The 16,953-nt window shown below is 25.2% G+C and overlaps 1 protein-coding gene across 3 annotated transcripts; it reads right to left on the bottom strand.

Moving 5' to 3' along the window:
* Nucleotides 1-5,984: 5,984 nt before the first annotated feature.
* Nucleotides 5,985-16,348, bottom strand: LOC135932023 (A disintegrin and metalloproteinase with thrombospondin motifs 17-like). 3 transcript variants are annotated; one of them, XM_065469363.1, is made up of 13 exons: nucleotides 16,299-16,348; nucleotides 15,694-15,827; nucleotides 15,137-15,208; nucleotides 14,979-15,082; nucleotides 13,453-13,481; nucleotides 12,038-12,138; nucleotides 11,467-11,600; nucleotides 11,197-11,317; nucleotides 10,279-10,398; nucleotides 9,189-9,331; nucleotides 7,543-7,606; nucleotides 7,444-7,484; nucleotides 5,985-6,083 (listed from the first exon to the last, which is right to left on the bottom strand). In XM_065469363.1, exons 7-13 carry the CDS (start codon nucleotides 11,541-11,543, stop codon nucleotides 6,077-6,079), a joined length of 573 nt encoding a protein of 190 aa, XP_065325435.1. In that variant the 5' UTR covers nucleotides 11,544-11,600; nucleotides 12,038-12,138; nucleotides 13,453-13,481; nucleotides 14,979-15,082; nucleotides 15,137-15,208; nucleotides 15,694-15,827; nucleotides 16,299-16,348; the 3' UTR covers nucleotides 5,985-6,076. The 3 variants fall into 3 exon arrangements, with proteins under 3 accessions (XP_065325435.1, XP_065325434.1, XP_065325436.1); XM_065469362.1 differs by having other exon boundaries at nucleotides 6,032-6,083; nucleotides 7,529-7,606; XM_065469364.1 differs by lacking the exon at nucleotides 5,985-6,083 and adding an exon at nucleotides 7,245-7,321.
* Between the last annotated feature and the right edge of the window lie 605 nt (nucleotides 16,349-16,953).

Here is a 16,953-nt window from a genome sequence, read left to right on the forward strand (position 1 = left end):
AAATCAGAAATGTTAGATATATGGGATATACATATAAAATTATGTGATTTATATTAAGGTATTGTGCATAATTAAAATTTATTCATTTATATATTTAACTTATCAAATATATATTAGGTTCGTTTTTGTTAGATAAATTTATTTTATATCCTATTAAACAATCAGTCAATTAATTTAATAATATATATAAATATGTTAAAATTTATTAGATAGAGATAGTTGTTAAATTTCAAAAATTTTAATTTAAATAAAATATTTATTTAATTATTATAGTTTAATTTTCAACTTTTCTGCCAAACTTTAACAAGAAGCAATAAAGATAATCTTATTTTAGAAGTAAGTTAAATAAACTCTTTCTTTACCTCTTATTTCCCATTTTTCAAACACCCTATTTGAGAAGTACTATTTTTGAGATCTATTTTTTATATCTATTTTTTATATAATACTATATTAGAAAAATATGAAGTCAATTGTAAGAAAAAGAGAAATTATCTATCTTAAAGAATAGAGAAATTTTAATATGAAATTTTTTTGTGATAAGCCAGATTAGAAGATTATCAAAATATATGTAATATAATTAAATCTCAAAAATGAATATTAAATGAATAAAATGTTTGAAATATGATAATTAAAGAAACTTTTACCACCTTAGCCATTGACCTTTGAGAATTCTTATTTATAACCGAGATTTCCTACTTATGTTTTCAGGTTAAATCCAATTATTTAATAACACCAAATTCATTACAATGAAAAGCCAAATTATCCAAATTTAAATAAAAATATTAGTAAAGCATTATTTTTAACTTTTAAACAGGTTAAAAAAACGATCTTAAATATTTTCGAAAAATTGAACAAATGAAAAGTTTAATTGCTATATGCTTTAATATTTTAACTAATATTTTACCTTTAGTTAAAACATTTGTTTTTCATCAAAGGGAAAACTCAAAAATTATTTCCACGTGTCTCATATTTGTCAATCCTTGAAGATAACTGGTTAATCTACTTTATAATATGATTGGGTCCCACCGAAATAATTAATGCTGTAAATATTATCATTTTTAATTTTCAACAACTAAATTTAACTTTAAATTATAAAAAATGTGACAAATTTTTCTTCCCTAATTATTGATCTTAAATATAAAATCCTCGTTTTCGGGTAACCAATAGGAGGATCTTCAGATATCCAAACATTTTTGGAATCTATTATCCTATTTAAAAGAAAATATTAAAATATTCTCAAGTATTTACCATCCCATCATGCGTTTTATTTAATTAAAATCTTTTATATATTTTCAAAATATAATTCTGCTTCATATCATCTGGCACATTGGTGAATATAGTTAACCTTAGAATTCACCAAAATGTGTGGTTACAAACCAAACTAACAAAATTAGGCGTACTTAGCTGAGGATCACCGTTACCCCTTGCCTCAGTTACTTTTACGAAAACGGTTTTTATTTCTTAGATGAAAAGCTTAATTTCGTTTTCCAAAATGGTGGTTTGTTAGTTTCAATACCATTATGTGTTGGTGGTTGAATATGGGTCTCCTTATATGCTTTTTGCTTTTCGACTCTGTTTAGAATTGATGGAACACTCCAGCTCGGATACGATAAAAACGGGGGACAGTCGCAAAGAAATGATCAACTAGTTGAGTCATCTTGAAAAAAATGAGTGTCCAAGTCGATTAGGCACTAAGCATTCGATGCTCTTAACATAATTTTGATTATATCGCCTATACAAGTTGATAGGGTTGATATTCGTTCCTTACCACCTAGACATTAAACATTTATAGACTTTAAACACATTATTTTATACTGGGCCATTAATAATTTATTAAATATTTGTATTTGTTTACAAGTATGATATTTTGCTTTAAAATTTTATTTTTATCAAAAGCTGATCATTTAAGAAAAAAAAGACCATTTGTTTTAACAAGGATTCGGTATTTTGACAAGTTTATACTTACAGTACACTTCCCGTCACGTGTTATTTGCAACACTATTTCTGCAATACAATAATTTGTTCGAAGAAATGATACATATTTTAATCAGAATTAATTTATTAAATAAAGTCTATCCTAATAATGTAAAAAAAAATTGATTTTTATTATCCATATAACTACATTTATTTCTCAATCTTTTACTAAAACAAATTCTAAAATAATATTAGGTAAAAGCTAAGAGAATTTGGGTCATATACATTGGTGATAGCTCTAATGACCACTAATTTTAAATTTTTTATGAGTCATGGCAATATTTTCTCTATTTTGGATATTCTCGTTATTTTCATATGTATCGAATAATGTTGTTAAACGGCTCGATTTGAGTCTATTTTTTAAAAACGACTAGCTCAATATTTTAGCCAGAGAAATTTTCCCTAATCCTTGAGAATTTGTTAATAAGTGTTTACAATTTCTGTCATCTATAAATCTTTATGTTTGCCTAATATATCTTTAAAATATTAAGTTTGGGCTTTTATAAAATCGGCTCAAAACGAGCTATTTAACAACACTAGTTGCGAAAAAATTATAACTTTTTTTGTCTGCCGCTTTTGTAAGGACCTTATATATTTCAGTTTTCTTCCAACTAATTTATACTGATAACAAATGTGAGCCGTACCAGGCCACCACATATAATCTTTGGCTAAGGATTTGATTTTTCCTGCTCCCAAGTGACCTTCATGTAATGACTGAAGTATATTTTTTCTCATAGAAGACGGAATTATGATTCTGTTGCTTTTGTAAAGGCAATCCTTAATTATATTTATTCCAATTCAATGTTTTAATAAATATTATTCATTATAGGCATGTTGTTTTTAATATCATTTATGACTTGTTTTAATTCCATATCTTTCAAAGTTTCATCTCGAATTTGATTAAAATTAATAGGTAAATCCCCATACTCATTTATTATAGTTATATTTTCAATAGTTTCATCATGGCATTCTTGTGGTAATCTTGAGAGACAATCAGGAACAACATTATATTTACCGGCTTTATACTTTATATTAAAATCATATCCTCCTAATGTAATATTCCACTTCTGGAGTCTTAAGGACATGGTGCTATTATCCTTAAGACCCTTGATAAAGATGTGAACTAGAGGTTTATGGTCAGTAATGATTGTAAGTTTTGTGCCGATTAAATATTCCTGGAACCTCTTTATAGCGAACATAATAGCGAGAGCCTCACGCTCAATATTGGTATAGTTCATTTCAGATTTTAATAAAGTTCTTGAAGCGAAAGCTATAGGTTTTTCTTTACCATCTTTTTCAATATGAAATAGTACAGCTCCTAAACCACATTTCGATGCGTCAGTGGCTATCCCTATAGGTAATTCAGGGTTAAAATATGTCAAATCAGGTGGAAGACTAATCAACTTCTTAAGATCATTAACACTTTTAGAGTGTTCTAGGTTCCAAGCCCATTTTTCTTTGTTGACAATCTTATAAAGAAGATCGGCAATTTCAGCCAAGTATTTAATACCATTTTCTATATTCTACACAGAGTTATTTATTGTTTTTTTTTAGAAATATTTTATCTATACATAAAGATTAACTTGAGATTTAAATATGATTATTATTCCTTATTTAACAATACTTTTACAGTGGTCACTCCTTTATATCAAGAGAAATCGACTAGTCTTTATATAAAGTATCTAAACTATCTCTGAAAAACAGATTATCCAAGAAGGCAGGTTTTACCTAAAATATAACGCGATCTTAAAATTAATATTTTAATTCTGGCTCATCATCATGAATTTCCTATATTTGCTCTTACTTCATAACTCCTCATAATTGCACCCTGCCTTTTATTTTTAGCACATCACAAATAAAAAAGGCCTATTCTAAGGACATAGATAGGATATAATGATCTGCCATTTTGTGATGTCTAATTCACGGAATGATCAAAAATTATTAAATTAATAAAATCATATTTACAAAACCCAGGAAAATTGTTTGAAGATAAAATATAAAATATCTTATTGATATGTTTAAAAATTAAATATTCCTCATTTATTTTCAAATAGAAAAAATAAAATAATAATATATAACTATTAAATTCTTACATATTTTAGTCTTCTCTCTTAAGCTTAAATATGTTTAAGTTTATATTTCTAGCAAATAGCATTGCAATTAACATGTAAAATAATAACATAACAAACCATTTTATTTTTTTACGAAATGCAAAAATTATATATAATATATTATAATTATATAAACTATAGAATATGTGCATACCCATAAGATATTTGCAAATAATGAATAAATTAATTTAATTGATAAAGTCAGTTAATAAGCTTAGAATAAATTAATTTTTTTGGAATAGCGTATTTCAATTTATAATCCACAGTGATATACAATTGAATATTCTTTTTTATCTGTCATATAATATGATATATTTTTTAAATAATATTAATATATAATATTCATTAGTCATAAGGATTTTCTACAAGGAGAAGAAAGAATTGGGAGAGGGGGGGTGGATAGAGTCCTCTATCAAGTTTTAAATATGTTATAGATAAATTTAACCCGATCAAATATGTATAAATACCTTGTCTAAGGCGCCCACAAATATATTTAATAGGAAGGGAGTTTAGACCTAACCCATCTTTAGGAAAATTCTGGAATAGATTCATGTATCATATTATAATAATACTATCCTTTCATTATAGCCAAAAATATTATTTAATTTACTCTGATAACTAAATATTTTTTTTGCCATTTCAATTTATTTTTAAATTTTTAAACCTGTAATAATGTTAGTTGTATTATCAAAGGTGGAAAATTAAATGATTTTTTTGGATATTAATTAACAATATTTTAAATAGAGAAGTTGTCAACCTTTCTAATGTTAAATACGAAGATAACAAAAAAAATTTGTTTTTATGATCAATCCTACAGTAATCTCTCATATTAACATAATAGACTTTTTTGAATTAGTTGTAATAAAATATCTAATATAAAATAAATAACCTGTATAATTATGGGACCCGATAATTTTTCCGAACTTATGATTTCGTTACCTCTATATATTTTATAGGTTATATCAGTAAGCTTCTTTATCTGAGTTCCCATGAATTTCTTTCCATTTCGGGTTAAGACTATTTATTTCGAATAAATTAATAATATTAAATAAAAGATTAATGTGAATATTTATAAAAAGAATAATATTAAATACAATATTTCGCATTTTTATTATGATAATATATTATTTTTTGAAACATGATATTATCAAAAATTTTATATAATTACATTAATGTAAACCTATTTTCAAAAATAATAATGTTTAAAAAATAATTTACGTGCTAAAATATACTATTTTTGATTCCAAAAAATGTTTTTAGTTAATACCTTGAAAATTATTTAATAAAAATGCATGAAAACTTTCAGAAAATATAGTTTAAAATAAAATAGTAGGTTATCTAAAAAACCAATTAAAAAAATACCCATTAAAAAAATTATAAATGAGGAATTCAACTAGAAAAAAGAATATTTTACCAATACTACTTCCGGGTCCGATTAATCTTCTATAATATTTCAGCTTGAGTTTAAAATATAAAACACTTATGTTATGATCCAAATTTGCAATATCAGTCATATCTGTATATATGTAATCATCCTAATAATTATTATAATTAAACAAGTAAAAAATATTATATTATATCAGGACCATTAACGGACAAATTTATTAAAAAACAAACTATTTTTATAAATGTTTAAATATAATATTTATACTTAAGGGCTTTAGAATAAATGAATTAGAAAAATAATAATAATAATAAGCATGATAGAAATTCAAACATCAAAAATAATTTTTATAAATAAAGCAATTCAATGAGATATAACTAGATATTTAAAGTGAAGGTAAGGAGAAAGAGGTGATAATAAAGGAAAAAATTGTAACTGGGAAAAAATGCTTTTATTGATTCGTTTTAAAAATATTGAAAATAGTGTCTTACCATTAGTTAAAGTTATCAATTTTTCTTCTTTTCAAATGGAACACATTGAGAATTATTCCCTTTATACGTTCCACATTTGTAAAATTTAGCCGTCGACGATAATTGGTTATCACAACCTATATGCTAATAAAAATAAATTTGCAATTAATATTTGTAATATCAAAATATCGAAATCTCTAAAAAATATATTAGCTTATAATTGACACAAAAATTCTCCAAGGAATTATAGGTGTTACATCAAATTTAAAAAATTATTTTATATTTCTTAAATAAAAAGTATAATTAATGTTAATATAATATTTTTTAAATTATAAAATGCATGCTTATTATTATCAAAGTTTTAAAATATATCTTATTTGTGATTTCCTTTGCTAATATCAACATTTTGAAAAAATCAAATATCCTAAAAGGTAAATGTGTGCGCGAACTTAAATCCATAGGCAAGTTTTTTTTTTGGAACTTCATATGCATTGATCAAATTGCACTATCCACCCAAAACGTCACTACTCTCGTCCTCTCTGAAACCCAGAAAATCACCATATATAGCTCCCCAATCCTAAGTACTTATTCGTGACGTCGCCTGCTACCTCCTTTCTTACCACTTTCGGCAGTAAAGCTTAATGCCTTTTTAAAGAATTGAGGAGGCGAATTCGCTAAAAGATTAATCAACCTTAAAAATCTCTTTTTTACAACGCGATTATACGTTCTCCCTATGTTTTATCTCTTCTATCGGATAATATTCCATGTCTTATTACACTTTCTTTCCTTATTTAACCTTCTACTCTTTACTATTTTTATATTTTAGATGTGTTTTTTTAAAAATCTTAACCTTTTATTTTACTAAATTATAATTTTATAATTATTTCTTTTATTAAATTTGTCTTAGAAAAAAATAGTTATATGCTTTTCCTTTTTTTTTGTAATATATTATATTATATTAGTGTTACATTTTATCAAATAAAGAAACAATTGAACGGAAAACAAGTTATAAATCATAAATTTTTATTATCAATATTGGCAAATTACATATTAATGTACCATTTGCTATTAGTAACGTCCAACAAAAGATATTATAAATACTCATTTTTGAAATAAATACATATTAGGCATGAAAAAATTAATTAATATGGAAAAAAAATATTCGTAATAAAATTGTTATGAAATAAAATAATCAATATTGATTTGTATATATTATATTTATCAAAATAAAGTCAAAATCAAATTTAACTAACAATAATAGCGCCGTTTAAACACATATATAAAGAATTTTCCATTCTAGCAATTGTTCCATCTACAGCTTTCCCAATATTTATATAAATATTGCTGTGCTTAACATAACAATAAAGAACATGGTTGATCAGCTATATTATGAATTTATTATTATATAAACAGTTAGTAAAACATAAAAAGAAATTGAAATTTAGATGATCATAATAATAACAATAATATACCATAATCTGTATAAATTGAAGAATTATCATACCTCGTACACAGAGCTTGATTTTTTTTATTATTTCTGCTAAACTATAATAAAATAGAAAAAATTTATTAAATAAAATATAAAATACTGGCTAAATATTACCGCATATTCGCAGACTTTATATTCTATTTTGGCACCTTGACAGTAGCGTCCCCCAAACTTCGGCCTTAGAAATATAAGATAATAATGTAAGTTAAAATAGAAATTTAGTTCATTTTAAAAATTAGCAGCATACTTATATATTTTATTATAAATGAATAGTTTATATGGGTAATATTATGTATTCAATTCTTCATTTAGTTCCTATCATTCTAGCAAATTGTTATTCGATGAAGTATATAAAAAATAGTTTGGATATATAATTGAAATACGAAGTTTTTGAACATCCTCTATATCTAAATCTATGTTGAGGAGTATAGAGTATAAGGTCACTAAATAAATTATTAACGTAAAATTCCCTGATTTATGTAAAGATTTCCTGACAGTAATATTCTAACTTTTTGTTGGATACTTTATCAATCTTTTTGATAATTCATAATAATTTGCAGGTAACTAGTTTAGGATATGTTCATAAACTGAATGATTTTATCCAAGATTCGTAACTCACATGATTGTGAAATGCGTTTTAATATAAAAGGGAATAATTTTGGATTTCCAGTAAGATTCTATAAAATAAATAGAAGCCCAAGTCTACCTTTCCTTATTCCAATCATTTATATGTTAAAATCAGTGGTGTAGCTACGGGGGGTAGTGTTCGGGTTTAGACCTCTCACAAAGCAAAATTTTTTTTTAGAATATATGTTCAAACTTATAAGTGACTTTATATCAAATAAATACCATTTTATATTTTTCTGGTTTTGATGTTTGAGGATATTATATTACTATTGAAATTATTCTGGATAGTATTATTATAAAATCATCAAGAATAATCTACTAAATTATAATAACATATTATTGATGCATTTAAAAATATAATTATTATATATTATCGAAAATATGGTTATGATTTGTAAGATAAACCAAGCCGAAGACCCAAGGGGGTCTGGGGGGTGAAGCCCCCCAGGCTTTTATATGTATGGACCCCCTCTAAGGAAAATTTCTAGCTACACCACTGTTTAAAATAATAAAAAATGGTCAGGTCTTCTCTAAAGTTTATTGTTGATATGTCACTTTTTTAACAATAATAAAAAAACCAAAAATAAAATCTAATTGCATATCCATACATGGGTCTATAAGCCCCGTTGATCATACCTAATTAAATGTTTAATTATTATTATTTAATATAGTTTTTATATAAATTTTATTTTACAAATAGTTTACATGTTAAATATATATAATTTTTAAAAATATAAGAAATGAGCATATTTTAAAAAAGGAATCTCAATTTTACCATAAAGTATAACCTATGATTGTTTAATTTAATAGTTATATAATTTTATTAACACTGCGAGCGACTGTTAAGATGATTAATACTTTAAAATGATTGTTTTTATTTCATATTAAATTAATATCATATATAAAGGACGATAAATTGGTGATAACGGGGTACAAAATTTAATTCAAATTTTAACACACTGAATATTATACATAAAAATTGATTAAATCAAACATGAATATTCCTAGTTATTTGATATACCATATCTACCTCTTATATTTGATCCATATATATCCACAATATTTCATTTCTGATGTAATCAACATTGTATTTATATATATATAAAGTTGATTTCAATTAATTCTATTAATACCGTGGATTGTTGCACTTTCTAGTCCTCTTGGCAAAACCTATTGTATCATCTCCTCGGCATTTTGACCAAGACGACCAAGAACTCCATGAACCGGCCTTTTCTTGCAATCTTTTTTTTAAAATGCAGTTTCCCTTGTAGCATATCTTTTGTATATTTAAAAAGAAAATAGAATATAAAAGACATTTACTATATGAAATGCTTGGCCTTTATCGAAAATATAAATATGATGTCAGTAGATTTAACCCTTGTATTACATTTAATAAAGTTAATTAGCAGCAAATATAATTATCACCCTTAGACAAATATTTTTAATGTAATTCTAATACGCATTCGACTTGCTATTTAATAAACAAATTAGATAAAACTATTTTAAAATAATTAAAATTTATCAAAAATATGACAACAATGTTTAATTTGCACTGAAGGTTAAGGTAGGGCATTAAGAAAGACAAGGCATAGAATGCTATAATCAAAATAACAAGGCGAGTACAGTCTTCCATCTTTAATTAAACAATAGCAGGCTCATGAACTTACTAGTCCACAGCCATCAGTAGCTAATGATACTAATACTTACAAATTTAATAATCAATAATCTGTTATAAATTGTAACGGATATTTAGAGAATTTGATTTTTTCTAAAATATAGTAATATTTTAAAAGATAATTTATTCATATCTAAGTATCCCTCAAAAAATCAAAATCTTTATTTTGTTTGAAATTATCAATTAAGATGGAGGCAATTTATTGTCGCAATGTTTTATAATCGAATTCTAGTGACAAGTAAAATATACGGTAAGGATATGTTTTGGCAATACAAAATAATTCGTGTAATGTCAACTTGTCTAAAAATTATACGAATTTATATATTTTATTAATTCCATTTCGCACATTTTTATTGGATTTCCTCTGATTCTTTATACATAGTAGGGTTATTTGATATTATAATTTTTGCATCTGTTATCAGTTGACTGTAAACCGGAATTGACTAATCCATCAATATACCGGTAATGAGGATTAGTGACTATATTTTATATTCTGTAATAAAATATTATAAAGAAGAAAAAAAAATAATAATATATAAATATACTACTCCAGTTTGGGAACTCGATAAATTATTGCTCAATTGATTACAAGGCAGGAAATCTAAGAGTTGCGGTAAGTCGCGATCAAACCTTCCAATAGCAGTACATTTTAAATCAGTGCAGCTACTCTGGTGATCGAAAAAGAATGTAATAACAATCAGTAAATATTTTATAATCTATTTTGAATTGTAGATAAAAAATAAGATGTCGCATGCCTTTCATCATTTTTAATCATTTTTTAAAATGGTACATTTTTTTATTGATAATTATGGTAATAAATAGGGAAGTTGATTTTAAAGATTATGTTATTTGAGTTTTGCCACTAATTTTTAATCAACAATTAGCTTAAAATGACTTTATGATATTATAAATTCTCTCATCACAAGTATGAGTTACACAGCCATACTAAACTTTTCTTATAAAAATTTTTAAAAAAATTTTCGACCTCCTAAGACCTAGACCCGTTTACTTAGAGTTATGTCTATATAATAAGGCAGTCGAAAGATATAATTATCTTTTATTTAATATCCCTCTATAAAAAACTAGCCTGACTTCTTAAATCCTAGATATACCCATATATGATAATTAATATATCTTTCATTTAATACCCATATTCAATTTTTATATTATAACCCACCCCCTCCAGACTAAATCCAACTTTAAGAGTACTATCAATGCAATCAAATGATATGTTAATTTTTCATTAATACACATATTGAGTTTTATTTACAAAAAATTTACAAATTAGAGCCCTCTAAGACCTATACCTGCGCTTATACTAAATAATTTATAATCAAAAGATATTTATTTATCCCATGTCAAATTTTTTACGTCCTATACCCTCCCCCCATTCGACTATTTTAGCGGGACGAACTAAAATTTTGAGATCTGCAGGACATGACAATAGATTATATTTTTTATGTTACGTTTTTAAGGTCCAAATCGAGACCCCAGGAACGACAAGCTTTATGTAGATCTAATTGTGAAACAAAAAAGGAGGGAGCTTCACGATAACTATCCGCATTTTCTAAGCATTTACCCTCATATCTAGATTTTTAATTATAAAATTCTATTTAAATATGAATTATATCATAACACTATATATATTTTTTAAATTGTAAGCTCTAATGGTCTAAATAAAGACCTCTACGCAATAGCTGAGATGGAGACAAATAATATAAGATTACATAATTTACCCTAAATAATTATCTATATCTTGAACACTGCAACTAGACCATTGATATTTTCTTGGGTATGTTGAATCATAATGCATTATACTACCTAGAGATAATGAATCGCACTATTTTCATAATCATGTTTCGCTCCAAACCTTTAGATTGTTTAAAAATTATTAATGCTAAAGTTAATTTGCATTATTATAATATCTTAACTAATTGTTAAACAGCTCGATTTCAGCTGAACTTTAAAAGTTTCTAACTCAATATTATACCCAGAAAATTATTATGGCCTGAAGATTTGGCTCATAGAAGACCCAAATATTTGGAAATCTATTAGCGAAATCTCGAAGCTTAGGCAATATTTCCCTGGTTAAAATGTTGAATTAGCTGTTTTTTAAAGTCGACTCAAATCGAGTAGTTTAACAACACTATCTAACATTGTTTTTAAACTTTTATAAAAATGTTATTCTTGCTTATATGGCAATCTTTCAAACTTTCAATCTTTCAATTTCTCATATTTATTATATTTCAATTTATTTTTAGAGTTCTTAATAAATGCATGTTATAAATAAATATTAATTTTAATTACAAATGGCCCGTTTCATGTGCAATGGTTATTGCTGTTTCGGTATCCGATGGATGAATTAAAGAACAACTTTTTGGCGCATATACCTTCTCTTGGTGCTAAACCTATGAAAATATAAAATACACTAGCATTTATTTTGAAAAAAAAAAGATTAAGGTGTAAAAAGCTAGAAATTCAAATATCTAGCCTTATTACGATATTTTATTATATTTTGGAAGTTAAAGTTTTAACTTTTTAAACTTGTAATTGTACCATAAGAAATATTACGCGTATCATTTTAAATTATGTAAAATAAGGAAGGATATTAAAAATAATTTTTTTCAAACATAAAATACTAGAGAAACAGTGATAAAACAGGAAAAAAGAAAATAAATCTTATAAAAATTAAATTTTTTAATAAAATATTTATTAGAAGGTTAATAATGTCCGGAATACTCAGTCTTTGAAACACTTCTTTATCCCTCTTTTAGTTCATAATTTTTTTCTTTCTTTCTTTTTGAGAGTGTAAGTTTTTTTATTTCAAAATAATAATAACTATATTATCATATCAAATATAAAATAAAATAAAACATTATTTTATAAAAACGGAGGTGGGACTACAAGTTCCCAAAAAACATGAATAGTTATATTTTAAAATAGTTATTTGTAGATTTTGTTTTAGAAAATAGTATTATTTAGGTTATGATGTAAGGGCTCTTATCTTATCACCTATATTTTTTAATAACTTTAAAGTTCCGCTTGGCATATGTCCAAGGGAAGAGATAACGATCGGTAAAAAAATATAATTTGTGAATTTGGAATATTTCATTGTTTTTTTTTTCTCGGCTATATCAACCGGATTAGAATTTAAATTTTTTGGGAAAGAAGATACACATGTGAAGTCCCAAATTAAGGATTTCCCTAAAGACCAAGGCACGGAAGTTAAGCCATCTGGTCTTAAGCCATCATCTAATGATAAATTTGTAGGCTCCAGGATGTTTGGTATTCGGGCCCTGGTAAGAGAACGGCTAATAGTTAATTAATTGCTGAATGCCTTGAAAGCCTATCTTGTATAACAAAAAAAAGTCATATTATCATTTTTATTTATTTGAGAATGATTTATTTGGATATTATTATATAGTTTAAAATAACTTGCAAACTATGTATAAAATAATTTATAAGAAAAATAATTCAAAATACGTATAAAAAATTTATGATTGATAATTAAAAATTTACAAAAATATATATTATATAAAATAATTTTAATGATTAAATTGTAGCATGAGATATGTATAGTAGAAATTTAAATTTATTTAAATATTTTTCCTTAAAAAATCAGTTCATTCGTAACAGTAAAAACAAGTTTTTAAAATGATACTAAACAATTAGAAGTTTAAATAAGACTTTAGGTGGTAAAATATTATATATTTATTGAATACCGATAGTTATACCGTCTTCATTCCAGTTTCTAAATCGTATTTAAAAAATTTTTTTAAAAATGAAGAAATATATAAAATGTAAAGGAAAACAAAATTAAATATTATTTATACTTATTATTTGATAGATTGTCTTGGAAAGAAAATATTCGAAATGCCACAATGTTATAAATAAAATTACAATATGACTTGTGACATAAATTTTTTGAAATTAAGCTATAGACTTCGCCCATCTCCGCTACATAACTTATGCATCCTACTCATCCTTCGCCAACTTTCATAAAAAAATTAATGAAAATTGAAAAAAAAATTTCCAAGCAGGGACTCGAACCCAGGTATTAAAGAAATGAAACTGATATATTAATCTATACTCTTGCCCTACATAAGGACTCTTTTAATTAAAAAAAATTGAGTTTTTAAAAAAATTTTGGGCTCAAGTGAAATATTATATTATCAAACAACATACGATGCGATGCGCGATGCAAAATTTGAATGTAGGCACATTTTTTTTAGAACCTAATGTAAATCAATATTTATCTTCACCATTTTTTAATTAGCCCTATTCGATTCCTTTGAGGGAATCCAATGATTACTATTCCTTAATTATACCACAATACGAATAATAAATTATTTGATTACATTGAATAGTTCTATTTAATGTTTTCGATTTTTTAAAAACAACTAACTCAATACTTTAACCAGAAAAATATAGCCCAAGTCTCGAGATATAGGTAATGATGTCTAGACCTTTGTATCATTCTAAGAGCAAAATCTTCAGGATTCCGTAATATTGAAAAGTAAGCTTAATAAAACTTGGACTGACATCGTTTTTAAACTAGTATTATATTATAATATTCATTTCAAACTTTACCATATAATCCAAGTTTGAAAAACCTGAAGACTTTTAAAAAAATATTCTTGTTTCAATTCTAAATATATATTTTTTTAAAAAACAAGTTGTTTTGGTGATAATTTTAAGGGATTAGGTTCTGGTTGCGCTGTGTTGATAAGTAAACGGTTCTGAAATATTTTTTAAATAACTTCTGTTTCCTATTTGAAGACCTAGATTCACTTCCTAGATTTTCTCTGTTTCTTAGGGGATTTCGGTTTCAATCTCTAGAAGTAATATATTTATAAAATACCACAGTAAAAGTTTAATACAGCGATTCTAAATGATAATGAAGAAACTTTTCTTTCTTCTGTTCATTGTATTTATTAAGCTGAAGATTGTCCCCGAGACCAGAATTTAGAGGTGTGATGTGATGAAATAAATAAGTTTCGACATTTTAAACAAATGTTAAATTGTTAAAAAAAACAAAACTAATGACACTGCCAATTGGAAATCACCATATAGTTTATAATAATATATATACAAATAAATTCAAAGATTTTTGCTCAAAATTTTTTCTTTAGATATTTTTTTAAACTCTGATTTTTAAAAAATAAATACAATGTGTCTTTGAGCAATAAACTGTCTATAAAAAAAATTCTTTCTAAAGTGCTAAACAAAAAATTCAAATTAATTATACGCCGAAATCAAGTAAGAAACATCTTCATCCTTGTTAGCACGAGCGTTGGCAGTGTATTGGCAAAATATATCAAGATCATCTTCTTATCTAATATCAGGTCCAATCTAAGAAAATAAATATATAAAATAAATTATGAAATCTTAAAATTAGCAATTTACATATGGTTTAATTCCTCTGAGAATAAAATGGGCTTCTCTTTGAAATGTAGGATCCCTTAAAATGTAATCAACCTATAAAAAAATATATAGAAAAATAGTAGTTAATTAAAATGAAAATTAATTATTTTACTCTAAACGTTACTTCAAAAAAAAAAACGCGTTACTTCGTTAAGCTTTAATAAAGGAACGTTTTAACATTACCGGGGTTACTTTGTGAAAAAGGAAACATATTACCTTGCTAAATGAAAAAAATGTGACGTTACTCAAAGAAATAAGAAAAAAAGTTAAGGTTCTAAAAGAATTAATTCACAAAATGAAAAACAAATAAAAATATTATATAAGGTAATGGAACCTATTGAGCCATTAAGAGCAAAACAAATTTGGGTTAATAAAAATAAAACTGCGATATTTTATTGTAAAAATCAAATAGATAAATATCTAAAATGTATTTTTCTTGTGAAATCCCAACGTATACCTAGGATAGCTTGTTGATGCTCATTTCTCAATATTCATGAATTAAAGGATAAAAAAATGATATAATAATAATGGAATTTTACTTGAATAGCGGCTGAAATTAACTCTTCATATGTCATCGGCATATTTAGGGGATCTACGTAAAACATAGCCTCCACATAATAAGGACCATTAAGAGAGGGACTAAAACTTTTGGCCTTTTTGAATGATTTGTTGGCTAATTCATTACAAATAAATATTTAAATGTCAAGTAACTTAATCGAATTGATGAAATGTATAATATATCTCATCCACTTGATTTAACCTTATGAAAATATATTCTTTATTTTTTCATTTTTTAAAATTTCGTTATTGGTTGATTTGATATGTAATAACCTTGATTTAAACTAAAATATGATATGAAAGTTAAAGAATTTTATTTTATTTGAGATTGGAACTAAAGAAGACAATATTTTTCCAATTCGATGTAAGTTAAAATTTTTACATTTATTTTTTTTATTAAAAAATTTAATTCAAAATAATGTATCCAGTAAATTTGGGGAAAAGAACTCCCTTCCGACCAGAGGAGCCCGGCCTAACTATGGTTAATTTCCTGAGATATTACTCTTAAATATTGAATAGTAAAAGAAGGAATTAAAATATTCATCCGTTTACAAATAGTAAAATGCGCATATACAATTTGTTAAACCTTTTGTCTTGTTGTCTATCTCTATATAATCTTTGAAATCATTGTGTAATACATTATGAGTCTTGGTTAGTCGTTTTAAATGATACAAATTTTTCCGATCTCTATCAACATGACTACCTCTAATCAAATAAGATTCATCTTCTATTTCGATGGTTCCATGCTATGATTAAATATTCATAATTTTGTAGCAAACAATTATACAATCTTCTCTATTAAATAAAAAATAATAATATTGAAAATGAAATTATTTTTCACACCTACCAAATATCCGAAGTTCGTATTTGCAATCAATCGATAAGCAAAAATTAAACAAATAATAAATATTTATGGATTATCCCTCTCGAAAGGTAAGGTGAGTTAAGTTTGCCATTGATTATACCGGGTGACACAATTTCAATTTAGCAAGAAAAAATATCGTCTTCGAAATTCGTTAATAGATGTCCAAACATTTGTGCCATCTATAACCAAGATCTTCAGGTTTAGGTAATATTTTTTTGGATTTAATGAGTTAGCCCTTTATATAAAATCGGCTAAAATTGAGCCGTTTAATTAACAGATCGCATATAAAATATAGAATTAAACATATAGTCGCATGAGAATTAGAATATTCTATTTCCACATTATATGATTTTACAGGAGAGCAATTTTAAAAATT

Source organism: Gordionus sp. m RMFG-2023, chromosome 1, assembly GCF_954871325.1.
Source record: "Gordionus sp. m RMFG-2023 chromosome 1, tfGorSpeb1-WG-v2, whole genome shotgun sequence".
In the NCBI taxonomy this organism is placed as follows: domain Eukaryota; kingdom Metazoa; phylum Nematomorpha; class Gordioida; order Chordodea; family Parachordodidae; genus Gordionus; species Gordionus sp. m RMFG-2023.